Source organism: Arvicanthis niloticus, chromosome 11 (assembly GCF_011762505.2).
Source record: "Arvicanthis niloticus isolate mArvNil1 chromosome 11, mArvNil1.pat.X, whole genome shotgun sequence".
Lineage (NCBI taxonomy): Eukaryota > Metazoa > Chordata > Mammalia > Rodentia > Muridae > Arvicanthis > Arvicanthis niloticus.
Window position 1 is genome coordinate 37,516,542 of NC_047668.1, and position 16,367 is coordinate 37,532,908.

At 44.4% G+C, this 16,367-nt stretch overlaps 1 protein-coding gene across 1 annotated transcript; it reads right to left on the reverse strand.

Moving 5' to 3' along the window:
• Window positions 1-1,626: 1,626 nt before the first annotated feature.
• Rnaseh1 (ribonuclease H1) lies at window positions 1,627-12,830 on the reverse strand. The gene is made up of 8 exons (XM_034514664.2): window positions 12,631-12,830; window positions 10,219-10,334; window positions 8,391-8,552; window positions 5,975-6,074; window positions 3,934-3,988; window positions 3,525-3,609; window positions 2,959-3,083; window positions 1,627-2,263 (listed from the first exon to the last, which is right to left on the reverse strand). The coding sequence occupies exons 1-8, from the start codon at window positions 12,756-12,758 to the stop codon at window positions 2,177-2,179; spliced, it is 858 nt and encodes a 285-aa protein (XP_034370555.1). The 5' UTR covers window positions 12,759-12,830; the 3' UTR covers window positions 1,627-2,176.
• Window positions 12,831-16,367: the final 3,537 nt, after the last annotated feature.

The following is a 16,367-nucleotide window of genomic DNA, read 5'->3' on the forward strand; positions in this document are numbered from 1 at the left end:
CACACAGCCACAAACACGGAAATTAAAATATAAGGTGGTTTTAGGATGCATTTGAACTGTAATATGCACCCATTCCATGAGACACAGGTATGCAGATTGACAAACTGTATTATGCATCAATTTCCAAAAGGCAATTTTATTATGAATCACACATCCTTCAAATAGTGAAGGTTGCAACAATGTCAGGGGACTTGTCACATGATGTCCTTAGTATTATCCTAGTGTTTGAGCTTGACTTTGATAGACTTCCTATAAAACACATCAGAAGAGCTGGCTTCTGTCTATTAAACAATCTTCACTTCAAGCTAGTATTGAGGCCTTTGGTCTCTACAGAACAACTTTCCAAAGTTGTCAATGGAAAGGGGCTGGCTTGGAAAAGGGACTATTGGGGAGGGGGCACAGACAAGACAGGGATATGGGTTGTTAATCATGCACATGTATGAAAATGTAATGAAATAAATGCTAATAAATTTTAAAGGTGGAGAATAACTGAGACAGCATACTCTCTAACCTACACACACAATGTGAGCTGAGACATAGCTCAGAAGTAGAGTGTTTACCCATGTTAGAGACTCTATACTCATTCTTCAGTAAACACACACACAGAAAACAATGTTAGAAGGTTTTGTTCTGTGACAAGGTTTTAAGTAGCCCAGCCAGTAGTCCCCACCTCACAACAGTCCCTTTTCCAAAACAGCCCCTTTCCATTGACAACTTTTGAAAATTTTAGAGAGAGCAGAGGCCTCAATACTAGCTTGGTGTGAAGATCATCTAGTAGACAGGCTAGTCTCAAACTTGTACCCTTGAGCCCCTGACCTCCTGACTCTGCTTCCCAAACCCTCAAATTAAGGTATGTGCCACCACACCTGGTTCTAATACAGGATTTTGTGTTTATGCACATGTGTGGAGGAGACACCAGACACTAGATGTCCTGCTGTCACTTGCTGCCCTGGGTTCCTTGAGACAGGCTCTCACTACTGAACCTAAGAGCTCAGATCTTGGCCAGGCTGGATGTCCTACAACTCAGAACGTCTCCTATCTTTATCCTGCAGAGCACTGGGGTTCCGAGCAAGCCTTGGCCATCCTCATCTTCTGCATGCTGCTGGGGTTCTAAACTCAGGCCAGGTCCTCAGGCTGATGAAGCATGCACTCCTACCCACTGAGCCATCTCTCCCCAGCCCTCAAGCAGGACTTCGAGTTGTATTACTCCACAGATCACACACCAAGCCACAGAGATAGCTCATCCTAGCCTCGCTCAGACTCAACACCCTGCTCTGCCAGAGACACAGTGGTGGCTCTTGAGCACTTTCAGAGGCCTACTCTGTGACATGCAAACATGTACAGCTGTCACAGGGCAATCTGAAGAGCAGGCTGTCACTGCTTATCAGGGGTGACTTCATTGTCCTGAGCTCCAACAGATGGCCCAGTTTCCCAGATCCTACAGAACTCAAGAGTCAGCCCAGTGACAACACTGTCTTAAGTGTCCCTGTCATTCCATGACCTTCCATTGCTTAAGAGCAATGTGAGGGTTTACACAAGAACAAACTGACCAGCCCATCCCTCTAGAGTGGTTTTCTCAATTTCTAGTTTTAGACAGTAAAGGACACTCACCTTTAACAATAACTAGATGTGTTTTGTGTCATTCCTGTATACTTTTATTATAAAAATAAAGATAATTTCAAACATGTTTTAAATTTATACAGTATTTTTAAGAAAAAAAAATAGGCAAAGAAATCTATTAGCAATATATTTATGCATCTTGGTCTTAAAGCTGTTCCTTCAAGGTGATCCAGGAGTCCAGGTCACCTGAGTACGGGCTCTGTCTGCCCAAGGCAGCCTCAGGTCCCACATGGCCACATCATCTCTGATGCACACAGAGGCACAGGGCAGTGTGGGGGAAAGAGTCTTGCACTTGTGCAAACTGGAAGGAAAATGAACCTTCTGAAACTTTTAGGCTACTCATACCGACTAGTGTCTCACTGACTTCTACTAAAATCCAGCTGGAGCATTTTGGGACAGACCCAAAAGGCACAAACCCTGAAATCTCACAGAAGCGGGACTCAACACTTCCTTTCCATTATTTAAGCTCTTCTCATCAAGCTGTGTCACAGGTCGCACTGTGTCCTCCATGCACATCTCCGTGCACGGCACAGTCTGAGAGGGCAGCAACCACTGCTCAGTCCTCCGACTGCTTCGCTCCTTCCCTTGCCAGTCTGTCAGCTTCTTCGTTGCCCACAAATCCTGAGTGACCAGGAATGTGCATCTGTTAAAATAAAAATTCCCCTTTAATATTTCTTGATCTTTCCATGTGCAGCACATGGCTATATCCCACACCCAGAGAAGCTCATGTATCAGATGAGACTGGGGGCCCACGGTAACACACACTGGGGCTGCAGAGTAAGTCTGGAGCTCACTCCTCAGTGGCACACAATCTGGGTGAGATGGCGTGTGCTTACAACCCCAACACTGGCAGGATCAGACTAAAGAGAAAAGATTGGATGCTATTGAATGCTATCTCTGGGCAAGACACGGCTACTGCACTCATGAGGACATGTAGCACAGGCCTACACAGGACTGGACCAGTCAACAGATGACTGAAGTTCTGCCCTCCCTGGACTTTTAATGGTTGATGAGGGAGGAACAGACACTTTCTTCAGTGCTGTAGCTACTACTAAGGTGCCTATACTCCTGTAAACAACTGCATCTGTGCTCCTATAAGCACATACTGCACTTGGAGGAGGAGGAGAAGAGCAGGAGAGGAAGAGGAGGGGCGTACAACTAAAACACACGGTGTGCATATATGAAGATGTCATAACGAAACCCACTCTTGTGTATAACTAACACATGCTAACAAATACATAAACTTTATGGAAGCTGCTACTTTAACCTAGTTACCAAGTCCCTTCCAAATACCATTCTCTCAGCTAAGTCAGACCATGCATGCGAAGTGTGACTCACCCACTGGATGTCCATGCCCTGGGTGAGCTTGTCCAGCTCCATGAAGTCCTCCTTGTTGATCACATCTTTCCCTGTACTTGTTCTCCAGCCATTCTTCTTCCAGCCCTGAACCCAGTTAGTTATCCCTAGGGGAACACATGCTCACAGGTTCATTCATCAGGAGGAATGGCCTCTCTTGCTCCAGTCTCTGCTCACAATGGCTCCTGTTGTTTTGAGTCAAAGCCTGGATGGTTCCCTTCCTTTAGTGCCCTCCCTTGCTTACTAAGCCTTTAGCATACTCCCTAGACCCCAACCTTTCCTCTCCCTGCTAGCTACATCCAGTTAGTTGAGCATGGGTCTTCCTCAGGGAAGCCTCCTCCATGTGCTTCTATGCAGCCACCCTGTGACCTGAAGTTGCTCACACCCTGACCCAGGTGTCATGGAGCTAAGGAGCCCAGCTCTCTAAGACAGCAGACCCAGACTCCTATTCCTCTGAACCTGAAGAGCCCAATGACACCCAGGACTATCCCTCTACACCCTACTAGGAAAAAAGGCCCGTTTCCCTTCACAGTGCAGGGACAGCTTACCATTGATGGTGAACATGCTGTCTGTGTACAGGACCAGCTTGCTGATATTCTGAGCCTTGGCTTGAGTGATGGCTTTGCAGGCTGCCTTGAGAAAGCAAGTCCATACTCATGCTATATAGAAAATGTTTGCCGTCTTACATTACCGATCAAGTGTTTCAAGGCCGAAGCGCTGCTCTTTCTGAACCATGATATTGTCTTCTCTATGTGAAGAAGGGTAAACCTATAACAGCACCTACGTAAAATGATTCCACAACTTTTTCTAGAGAATTACTGTCTTTAAAGACTGTGGCTAGCCTGGAAGTTTCTTGTGGCCTTTCAACACCTTCTATCTAAGACAGGAAAGGGAGGGAACAGGCTGATTTTGAGGTCACATGAAGGAAGACAGACTCATGTTTATCTGGGAACTTACATGGATCTCAGCCCTCTGGTTTGTCTGTCGCCCCGGAAGTCTTACACCTACATTTCTGTTTCAGAACAACATAAAAAAGAAAAACAAAATTACAATGCAAACTCCCAAAGCAATTCTTCTCAACGGATAACAACAAACTAGTGTTCACTTTCAACTGAAACATAAAGCCTACATACAAACAACAGCCTCAAAACCCAAACCAGAGTTGGGACACAGCTCTGTGGTGGTTTGCTTGCCTTGCACCCACAAGACACTGGCCCAAATATCAACACCTGCAAACAACAACAAACCCAGAAAACCACACACCTGTGATCCCAGCACTCAGGAGGTCTGAGGTGGAGGCCAGCCTGGTCTACATAGAGAGCTACAATCAAGACAATCAGAACTACATACAATCTCAACAAACAAAAACAAAACAACAACAACAAAAAAAAAATCCAAATTAAAGATTTAAATAGTTCATTATGCTAGGTTGGGCATGGTGGTGCACATTTTTTATTTTCAAGACAGGGTTTCTCTGTGTAGCTCTGGCTGTCCTGGAACTCATTCTGTAGACCAGGCTGGCCTCCAATTCAGAGATTCACCTGCCTCTGCCTCCTGAGTAGCAGAATAAAAGCTAAGCAACTGCCTGCCTTGGTGTCATTTCTAATCCCAGCACCTGAGAGGCTACAGCTGGAGAAGCTCCATGAATTAGCACCACCCAGGCTACACAGTGAGACAAAAGAAAACAAATTCCACCCTCATTACCTAAGTTAGTTAATATGCTGAATACATGCAAATAGTTAAACTAAAAGATAAAAATACTTTTAAAATCAATTAATGAACAGTTGATATGAGCTGTGTCTGTCAACAGTTCCTGGTGAGCATCAGACCTGGTTTAAGAAGACCTCATGGAGTGGCTGACAGACATTACCTCATATCGTTTACCACAGGGACCAGGGACATGTGAAAGGTCCAGTTTTACATCTTTGCCTGTATTCTCTAACTACCTCTAAGTCAAGCTTCTTAAAAAAAAAAAAAAAAAAAAAAAAAGTCTAAAAGTCACCAGATGTGGTAGTATATGCCTTCCATTCTAAACACTTGGAAGAAACAGAGGCAGGAGGATGTTCATGAGTGCCGGGCCAGTCTGGTCTCTGTTGCTGGAAATATTAGAAAGAACGGCAAGTTCCCGAGCTAAGCCAGGTACCGGCGGTCCATATGGCACCAGTGGGGTGTTCTCATCTCAGCAGACTCTCTGGCCCAGAGCCGCTGAGACGTCTCCACCCAACTCGCCAAGTTCCCATGCAATGACCGCCCACCTCGTGGTTAGCTGTCACAATTCTCAACAACCCAGTAAAATCAAAGCTCTAGAAGCCTATAATTAATCAGTCAGATTTATATATCAATAAATTCTCAATTCACAAGACTGCCCACACAATAAATTCAGAAACAATTGATAATGATACAAGCTGCCCGTGTAGATTAGACAAGTTATCCCAATTGTTCTATCCCTATATTTTAGCTACCTGTGACTATTTAAAGCCACATGGAATCTGAATCGTCCTGTTCATCCTCCATTTTCCTCAGGTCGCTCCCTGTCTCTACAGCTCTTAGCTCCACCTCCCTTTTCCCTGTCCAATCACAGGCTTCGAGTTGTATTAATATTTAAATTAACTGGAAGGGAAAATCCTGCTACAGGTCTCATAGTGAGTTTTAGGCTAACCAAAGCTATATAATGAGACCCTGTTTCAAAAACAAGTCTAGAAGTCTAGTGATGGGATGGGTTCTGAGCTAGTGCCCTGCCCCTGCATCAATACTGGCTGGCTCTTCTACTCATATGTCTTATGACTTGTACAGACACAGAGAAACACCACTAAGTCACAGTATTTAGCACTGTCAAGGACCAAGCTGTCTGGCACCAATATAAATCAGTCAGTCACTCTTCTGTGTTTACCTAGCACATTTTGAAAAGCATACATCAATAAGCAGCACATATATATCAATAAGCAAATCTTGTCTATGACTTGGTAAATGTGATGCTCACTCAGCCATGTGTACTTACAAGGGGTGGCCTGGTCCCCAGTAAACGCCGATTCCTGCTCGTGCCCGCTTCCGTCCATTACTGGAGCAACAGCCATCTGTGTAGACAACAACTGACTCTCCTGTAAGAGGGAAGAGTGAGACCACTGCACCGACCTGCTGAACAGTAACCGCTGCTAGACTTTTCTGTTCAAGATAACATGGATTTTCCACTATGGGGTGTGGTCACATTTTGCATGTTCCACGCACCAAATGACTTTAAAGGTAGGACAGAACTTCCCACTAGGAGACCTGCTTATATCTCAAGCTAAAGAGGTCCCTCATGCCTGGGTCTTCTCGAGCTGCCCTTCCAGAGAAAGCAGTGCTTTGAGAGATGCTAGCTCCACATGCCAGAAAGCCCACTCTGCTGGCAAGTGGCCTCATTTTTCACTTACTCTCAGCACATTTATCACTAACTGTAAAGTAGCCCTCGCCTGTTTCCTCCTTTCACACAGAGTTTGCTCAAGTGGGAAGGGCAGACCGAAGGCCACTGTGGCTTGTGTGCGGCCAGCAGCACGTCCTCAACAGACTGTGGGGAGAAACTAAGGAGCAAAGTATCTGGATAGAAGACGGAGAGTCAAAGACCACCAGTACACGAGGAACTGTCCATGGACAGTGGCCTGAGCACAGCAGGCTCAGGGGACTCTTGGAGACCAGTGTCCCTCAAAGAAGCAAGGCTGGGGACATTTGAGCAGAGGCTGGGCAGGCCTCCTCTGTCAGCTGCACTTGCTTTCCATCCACATGACCAAACCTTTCTACTGCTTCTAGTGCTGCAGTGGAACACCGTGGCCAAAAGCACTCAGGGAGGAAAGGATTTATCTGGCTTACACTTAAGCATCACAGTTCATCACTGAAGGAAGTTGGGACAAGAACTCAGGCAGGAGCCTGGAGGCAGAGCTAATGCAGAAGCCATGGACGGGTACTGCTTACTGGCCTGCTCAACCTGTTTTCTTATAGAACCCAGGACCACCAGCCAAGGGGTGGCACCGCCCACAGTGGCTGGCCCTTCCCTATGAATCACTAATTAAGAAAATCCATAGAAAATAAAAAGGGGGAAAAAAAAAAAGAAAAAAGAAAATGCCCTAGAGACTTGCCTACAGCCAGACCTTATAGAGGCATTTTCTCAGTTGAGGGTGACTTTGGCTGGTGCCATGTTGACACACAACTCTCTAACATGAGCAGTGAAAGGATGCTTGTTCATCCTAACTAACTGCCAAACTATCTACTTACATGGCTCTACAGCATCCTTTAGCGCTCTCCCTGGAGGTAAAGAACACATGGCTTCCTCTTGGCAAAAAAAAATCTCAGGACATACCAATGTTGATTCATCTTTAAATGCTGCTGGCTTCTGTTCCCATTTGTGCAAAAAAAAAAAAAAAAAAAAAAAAAGGAAACTTATCTACTATGGTTACTAAAAGCACACAGGTGCCTTTGGAGTTAAACATGGGAAAAGCCCTAGACCTTTTGTCCTCAGGCCACGGTGAGGTTCTGAAAGCTGGACACAAGCTTCAGTTAGAAAAGGTGGCTCTGGCTGGACTCTCCTTCTGGCCTCAGCAGCCTGTGGCTGGGTAAAGAATTCCCAAAAGCTTAATGATTTTGTACTACTTGATTAGCTATAAGACAGTGCCCTCATTGCCAGGCCTGGTTGTGAAGGACTCAGATGGCTCTCAGGCTAAGGCAGGAGGATGGCAAGTTCAAGGCTAGCCTGGGCTTCAAGGGGAGTTCACTACCCTGTGTAACTGAGAGACCCTGCCACAAATAAAAAGCAAAACGAGGGGTAGGACCACATCAATAAGAGCACTGGCTAGGAAAGCAAAGGTACTTTTTGTTAAAGCTGTTCCTCCAAAATAAAGGATCTGAGAAATTTCTAGAGAATATTTACAGAAAAAAAAAAAAAATAAGGCTGAATATCAGTTTATCAGTTTAAATGACAGGGGTAGCCACTCACACCCTTAACCCCAGCACTGGGAGGTTGAGGCAGGAGAATCTCTGAGTCCCAGGCCAACCCTAGGTACATAGTGAGAGCCTGTGTCTCAAAAACAAAAAATAAAAACAAAACCCAAAATATAACAAAATAAAAACCACACACACACACAAAAACAAAAAAATAAAAAATAAAACACCACCGCCACCACCATCCACAACAACAAAACAACCAGCTTAAATTATTCATTTAGAAAAGATTTCTAACTTCTTATAATTGTATTAAAAATTCTGAACCCAAGAAAGGTTCAGGGAAAACAGTGGCAGCTCACACCTTAGATCTCAGCATACAGGAGGCAGAGAGACATGCAGATCTCTGAGTTCCAGGCCTGGTCTACAGAATGAGTTCCATGACAGCCAGGACTAGACAGAGAAACCCTGTCTTGAAGCCCCGCCCCAAAGAAAGAAAGGCATACCCATATAAGAAAATGTATCCTTGCTCACTGCAGCAGCTGGCTCTGTGTCCTGTCTTGTGTGCTTTGCCCCTGGCTCTGGAGGCTCTTCCCCTTCACCCAGAGGCTCCCGAGGCCGCTTGCTGGTCTTCACCTGTAACTTCTGCTCATGTGCACTTTCCTGCCCTGGAAGAAGATTCCAAAACCAAAGAATGTATGAATGTTGAAGAATCAACCCTTCTGAAGGAGTTTTTAACATTACTGCACCAGACTGGGGCACTCTAATGTGAACTACCAGAAGGACTAACTGAGAACAAACCATCCCACTCTGGTGCCCTGCAGGAGCTACAGGAATCTAAGGCTCCCATTGAAAATAATAGTTAAGGGCTGGACAGATGGCTCAGTGGCTAAGAGAGCTGACTGCTCTTCCAAAGGTCCTGAGTTCAATTCCCAGCAACCACATGGTAGCTCACAATCATCTGTAATAAAATCTGATGCCCTCTTCTGGTGTGTCTGAAGACAGTGACAGGACAGTGTACTCACATACATAAAATAAATAAATGTTTAAAAAAAAAAAAAAGAAAGAAAGATAGAAGATAACAGTTAACAAATGAATACATAAAAAGTTCCGCCTGCAGTGGTGGCGCACGCCTTCAATCCCAGTGCTTGGGAGGCAGAGGCAGGTGGATTTCTGAGTTCAAGGCCAGCCTGGTCTACAGAGTGAGTTCCAGGACAGCCAGGACTACACAAAGAAACCCTGATTCGAAAAAACAAAACAAAACAAAAAATAAAAAGTTCCTGAAACCCCACTTCCCAAGGGAGGTTCAGATAGTTGGGTTTTTGGTTTTTTTTTTTTTTTTTTTATGTTTGCTTGTTTCTGTTTTGTTTTTGTCCAGTGTTCTAAATTAGAGTCAGCATGCTGATCTTGTGTGTGTTCTAAATCTGATGTACCTTATAGTAGGCTTCCAGTACTTTCTATGACAAATAAAATGCAAAGAAACTTAGTATGGACTCAACCGGAGGAGGTCTGAGTCCTAGAACTGATAACACTGCTACTGGAGAAACTGAGTCTATTTATTTAGTTTGCTCCTACAGGATCCTACTTGTTGGGAGCCGAAGTGCCAAGATGGCACGGACATCCTGTCCTCCCACTTGTAAACAACTGACTGCGCAGGTGCAAAAGGCAAAAGGCGCGCCAAAGTCACTGCCCATCCCGGGGCGTAATATGGGGTGATGAGTGAACAGCCAATCAGAAGTGAACACGCCACTCTAGGGCATATATAGCAGTGCCATTCCCGGGCTTGGGGTCTTTTCCGCTTTTGCTGTTACAAGAAGTAAAGCCTCGTCTGTAGTGATACCCGATTACTGCCTCCGTGTCCTTATTCGCGGGCGAAGGGGACACAGAAGAGGTGCGCGTAACACCTACTATGTAGGACAAGTCTGGAACTGGTTGTGTCATTCATGCCTCAAACTCCCAATCCTAGGTACCATACACCTGGCTGAACCACACTCTTCTTTTAAAGTTATTTTTTAAAAACTTATTTTTATTTATGCGTGTGTGTTAACAAGAGACTATGAGTCACCCAACATGGGTGCTAAGAATCAAACTGTGATCCTCTGAGCCATATCTCTAGCCTCTAAACCACTATTCTTTTTTTTTTTTCCTCTGTGTAGCCCTGGCTGTCCTGGAACTCACTCTGTAGACCAGGCTGGCCTCGAACTAAACCACTATTCTTAACAACTTCAATGTGCACAGAAAATAGACAGTCATCTTCTCTACAGATGCAGTGATGCCAGAGATGCAAAGGACTTTTCATAGCTTAAAATGTTACACCGATGTGAAGGAACATACCTTTTGAACCATCCGGGCTTGAAGAGTTCCTGACAAAGGCCCAGGCATCATCTTCTGTGGCAAATTTCTTAAACCTGGCAGCAGGAAACCGGTCCACCTGTGCTCTGCACTCACTCCTGGAAGGGTGTGTACGTTAGCCCAGGCATCCTTTCCTCTTCAATTTACATCCTTTTTATTTTTAACTTAATTTTATTTTACTATTTTAACTCATGTATTTACAGCAGTTTTAGGTTCGTATCAAATAGGAACAGAAAGTAGAGAGTTCTCTTAAGCTTCTGCCCTGCAGTGCCCATTCCTTATATCGGGGATCACTCAGTGTTATAAAGTCTACAGGTTTAGTGAATAGATGATGCCAGTGGTTTACATTACCACACCAGGCAAAACCATCTCATGCCTTAGAAATCCCCTGCAGGAGCGTGGTGGTGGGGAATTCCTATAATCCCACACTCTGGAGGCAGAGGCAGGAGAAGCACAAGGTCAACGCCGCCCGAATCTACATGTAGGTTGCAGGCCAGCCAGTGCCTCATAGAAACTCAGCCTCAAAAACACCTGTGATTCCAGCACTTGGGAAGTAGAGACAAAAGATCAGAAGGTCAAGATCATCTTTGATTTATAGCTAGTTCAGTTGAAGGCCAACTTAAGATACACAAGACCCTGTCTGCAAACAAACCCTGCTTTCATAGTCATCTCTCCTCGGTTCTAAGCCCTTACAACCAGTGACTTTTTTTTTTTTTTTGCAATCTCCTTATTAGTTCCAGGGTTTCATATAGTTGGAATCCCATACTGTAGATCATTCCAAATTGGCTTTTTCTTTCAGCAGGATATAGTTGGTGCTCCTTCATATTATTTCATCTTTGATAACTCATTTCAGGTCTACATAATATCCCATTACTTTATCAACTCACTGTCTACTGGAAACTTGGCTTCAAGTTTTGTTGATTAGGAATTAAATCTCCACACATGAGTAAGTGCAGTTTTGTGAGGGCATAGCTTTCAACATTTTTGATTTCCTCAAGACACAGTTTCTCTGTATAGCCCTGGCTGTTCTGAAACTCCTTCTGTAGACCAGGCTGGCCTTGAATTCAGAGATGCACATGTCTCTGCCTCCCAGCCTCCTTTGTGCGGGGATTTAAGGCATGCACCACTATGTCTGGCCTGGTCTCTTTTCTAGAGCAGAAGTTTTTAACTGAATGAAGCTTAACTTACAACTATTTTTCATGAATGTAGGTTTGGTGTTGTATGGAGAGTCCCTGACAAACCCAAGTTCATCTGGAGTCACTTCAGGTAGTTCTACAATTCTGCATTTAACTTACACCTTTTGATTTGGTTAAAACTGTTGTTTTTTTTAAATTGGTAATTGTATAAAAAGAGATCTGCTGTCAATTCCTTTAGGAATTGACCTCAATTGGTTTCATTTTACAATGATTGGTTAAAATTTAGCAGAATGGTTAAGACGTGACAGCTTATTCTGCTAAATGCCATTCAATCCAAATAGCATACTAATACCACAAGGTCTTCCACAACTACAGCACATACTAAAATTTTGTTATCTTTAAGACTCAATCACAGAAAAAGGGTTGGTTGGCAGTGGAGATGTTTCTTCCTTAGTATTATCTCAGCTTTGCTTAGGGAAACATCCAGGTGCACAGGGACAACAAACCAACAAACCTTGATATTAGAAGTTTACTGTCATAGACTCCCAAACCTGGATTTAAGCCCCAATTCTGCCTCTCATTTGACCTGGGAACTGCCACAGTACCGGTGAAATTGAAAACTTCATATTGCCTCCAAAGGCTTCGACAAGGACCCAAAGGCAACGACTAGCTTCTGGCTAGAAACTCTTCATCTCTCCCTCTCTCTCCTCTCTTCCATAGCCCATGTTGGCCTCTAACTTGTAGTGATTTTCCTGCCTCAGCCTAATCAGTGCTGGAATTACAAGCATGTGCCACCACACCTGGCAATGATTTTCCTTCTTAAAAATAGCTGATGCTGAGGATGTAGTTCAGCTACTTGCCTAACAGGCACTAAGCCCTAGTTTCGAACGCCAGCAGTACATAAATCGAGCCTAACAGTGCCTATCTGTAATCCCTACATTTGGTTAGTGAAGGCAGAAAGACCAGAAGTTCAATTTGGTACATAATCAGCTCGAGAAAAGAAACCCTGTCGCTATGAAAATTTTCAAAAAGATGAAAACATGAGGAAGCTGGGCGTGGTGGCCCAAACCAATGAGCTCAGCACTCTGGACTACGTGGGGTCCGGTATTTAAAAAACAAAACACCCACACAAAGGAACGATCACAACACGGGAATCCTTGTGTAAATTCTACCTGCGGTGATTACTGACCGCAACACGGAAGGGCTAAAGAAATTGTTAGGTATTTAGAATAAAGGGCTCCGCCGGGCTCCGTCTCACCAACTTAGGAAGACTCCGGTCCTGCGGCCTCTCCTCACCGCATAGAACATCCCGAGCCCACAAACTCCTCGCCTCACGCGCACGACGGCCAGTGTCACTGTGCGGGACAGCGGCAGCAGCCAGCGCATCACTCACGCCAGCGCGGCAACCCACATGGCTGGCCCCGAGCCTCCCGCCAGCGAGCCGACACACTTCCGGCTCAGGAAGGTGACGTCGGCGAGGCGCCCGTTGTAGAGAGGGGCGGGGCCTAGGATTGTGTCTTCAGTTTGTCAGATGTCAGTGGAGGTGGTAGGACTGGATTCTGAGGTGCTGCCCAGCTGCCAAGTGCCTAGTCCAGTCCCAGCGCAGCAAAACTGATTTGGAAGCGGGAGGAAGAGAAGAAAGAAAGAATAGAAGGATGATGGCCAAATGATAGAATAGATGTGAAGACAATGAGCCCCTGTGAAACTATACCCCACAGTGCCCACCTGTGCAGGAGAGGGTTTTCCTCTCTGCCAGCAAGCAATGAATGAGGAAATGTCATGAATACACAACATCATTCTGGCCATATAATTAATAGTTTTCACTGTTGAAAACTGAGGATCGTTTTTATAATCCCAAAACAACTAAAATTTTAAAAATATACCCCTGAGGGTCTACCAAGATGGCTTTGAAAGTATAGGCACTTGCCACCAAGCTTGACAACTCGATTTTCATACTCAGGACCCACTCGGTAGCAGGAAAGAACTAACTCCCACAAGATGTCCTCTGACTTTCACACCTGTGCCAATGATGCAAATGTTGGTGTGTACACACACAAACACATACATGTAATTTTAAAATAAAAATGTGTATTCCTTGAAGTCATGAGTATGCAAAAAGGGCTAAATATAAAGAAAAAAATAGGGAAGGGAAAACTCTCTGTAACGGTTGCCTCCGGTTTGCCCTTCAGCCAGACGTCAGTGTGGTTTGTAGAATGTAAAGCAATTCTACTCTTATCTTTGCTTAGTGATTTACTTTTATATTATTTTACTTCATGTGTATGAGTGTTCCACTTGCCTTGTACCATAGGCATAGTTTCAGGGAATGACATTGGATCTTCTAGAACTGGGAATCAAGTCTCTGCAAAAGCAGCCACTATTCTTAATGAATGAGCCATCTCTCCAGCCCCACCAGAGTTTGTTTTGTTTTGTTTTTTGTATTGAAGCTAGTTATGGTGTCTCAAACCTATAATCCCAGTATTGTGTAGAGTAAGGCAAGAGGATTACTGCAAGTTCAAGGCCAGCCAGGGCTACGTGGTGAATCCTGGCACTGGAGATTGAAATCAGGGTCTCACATATATTAGGCACAGGCTGATGTGTTTATAAAAAGATAAAGGGAGAAGAAATATATTTTGGTGGATGTGTGGGGGAAGGGAGTGCCTCGGTGGGCCCATGATGAGGCATCCCTTCCCCCTGAGTTTATTCATTGCATGGGGGGGGGGAGTTAAGAGGGTAGCAGAGGCAGAGAAAGGCAGAGAGGGAGGGAGAGAGAAAGAGAGAGAGGGAGAGGGAAGAGGAGTAGAGGCCAGCCATGAGTACATTGGGGGTGGGGGGCGAGAGGACAGAGCAGGAGCAGGAAGGCTAGAGCAAGAGCAAGAGAGAGCTGAGGGGCAAGCACTTCCTTTTATACTGAGTCAGGCCTACCTGCCTGTTGCCAGGTAATTGTTAGGCAGAACTTAGACAAAATGCTAACACAGGCCCTGCCAGGACTTCCTCTCATCCCTTCATTTTACTTTTATATAACAAGTATTAATAGATATCAACTCAAATAAAACCTCAAAGTACCAAAAATATTCTAAAGTTTAAAGAAGGGAGTATGAATACAACCAGTATGGCATTGATCAAGACAGCTCAGTCTGTCAACAGGTTCTCCAGGGCAGGAGCAAGGATTAAAAAGAAAAATGATTGCTGGGCAGTGGTGGTGCACGCCTTTAATCCCAGCACCTGGGAGGCAGAGGCAGGTAGATTTCTGAGTTCGAGGCCAGCCTGGTCTACAGAGTGAGTTCCAGGATGGCCAGGGCTACACAGAGAAACCCTGTCTCGGAAAAGAAAAAAAGAAAGAAAGAAAGAAAGAAAGAAAGAAAGAAAGAAAGAAAGAAAGAAAGAAAAGAAGGAAGACAATGAACACACAAACAGTCAAGAAACAAGCAAGGCAATAAACAAGTCTTGTGATCTCTGTTTCTAGGGGCTTATCAGGATGACCAAGATATCTGAGCCTACTTCCCAGTCCTAGTCCAAAGTCACTCTTGCCTGAAGCTTACTTATTTGTCCTGGCCCAATGTCAAATTCGTGCCAAGAGGCCCCAAAAGCTCTCTGCAATTACAGAAACCAAGTGTGTTGGTACATGCCTATCATCCCAGGCTGAGGAGGTAGGGATATGAAGACCAATACTTCAAGGTCATCCTTGGCTACATAACAAACTCAGGACCAGCCTGAGATACAAGAGACACTGTTTCAAGAAAAATATCCTTTGAAAAGGATAAGAGGTCTTAAGAGCAAAAATCTTAATAACTGCTGGCCGTGGGCTAGATGGTTCAGTAAGTACAAAAGTTTACTGTGCAAGCCTGGTGTCATGAATTGGATCTCCATAACCCGAACAAAAGTTGATGGGAAGCTGGGTGTGTTGCCTCAGGCCTTTCATCACTGCACTTTGTAGGCAGAGGCATGAGAATCTCTGTGAATTCAAGGCCAATCTGGTCTATATATTGAGCTCCGAAACAGCCAGGACAACATAGAAAGACTTTATTTTGGCATGTGCTTTCATGCCAGCATGCATTAATAAAAACATGCTGACCTTGAAAATAATTAAAACTCAATAAAAGAATTTAATGTGAAAAACTAATGTGTTCCAACTTTAAATTTATAACTTCAACCTAATTTTCTTGCAAATTACATCTTTCATAAAGACTGATTAACATTTAATGTAATTATTCTGTAAAAACACGTTAGAATTTCCCAATATGGGTAGTTTTGAAGGGAAAACTCCTTGGTGGAACTGGAGAGATGGCTCAGTAATTGAGAATGCTTGCCTTGCAAGGATGGTGGTGCACATCTTTAATCTCAGCACACAGGAGGCACAGGCAGTTAGATCTCTGAGTTCAAGGCCAGTCTGGTCTACAGAGTGAGTTCCAGGACAGCTGGGGCTACACAGAGAAATCCCATCTTGAAAAAAAAATGCCAAAAAGCAAAACTGTTATTAACATATCAATTAACATATCAATGTATTTATTCTTCCTCTACAAAGGGGCATTTATGGAGATAGTCTGCGAGGGTAGAATGAGGAAGTCTCCTACATAGTAGGCTCTAGGGGAGATAGACAGGGAAGGGTTCAGTTAGAATCTATCTATTCAGATAGATGCCTGTTGTGTTATTGATACACACACACACACACACACACACACACATTCTGGTCTAACTAACTCCATCTTATTCTTCTCTGGCTAAAGCTTGTGGTGGTACCCTGAAGATGTACTTTAGATCCCTTTTATCTGTTTTTTCTCTATTTGAATCAAATTCATTAAATCTTCTTTCTCTTTCTTTCAGTACTCTTTGAAAGGTGTATGTGTGTGTGTGTGTGCGCGCGTGCACACACATGCTCTTGAAGCTGTCTGAGGAGGCCAGAAGAGAATGTCAACTATCCTCCAGACCCGGAGTTACAGGGCCCTGAGAACCGCATCCAGGAAGAGCATTATGTCCCCTCAATAGCTGAGCCATCTC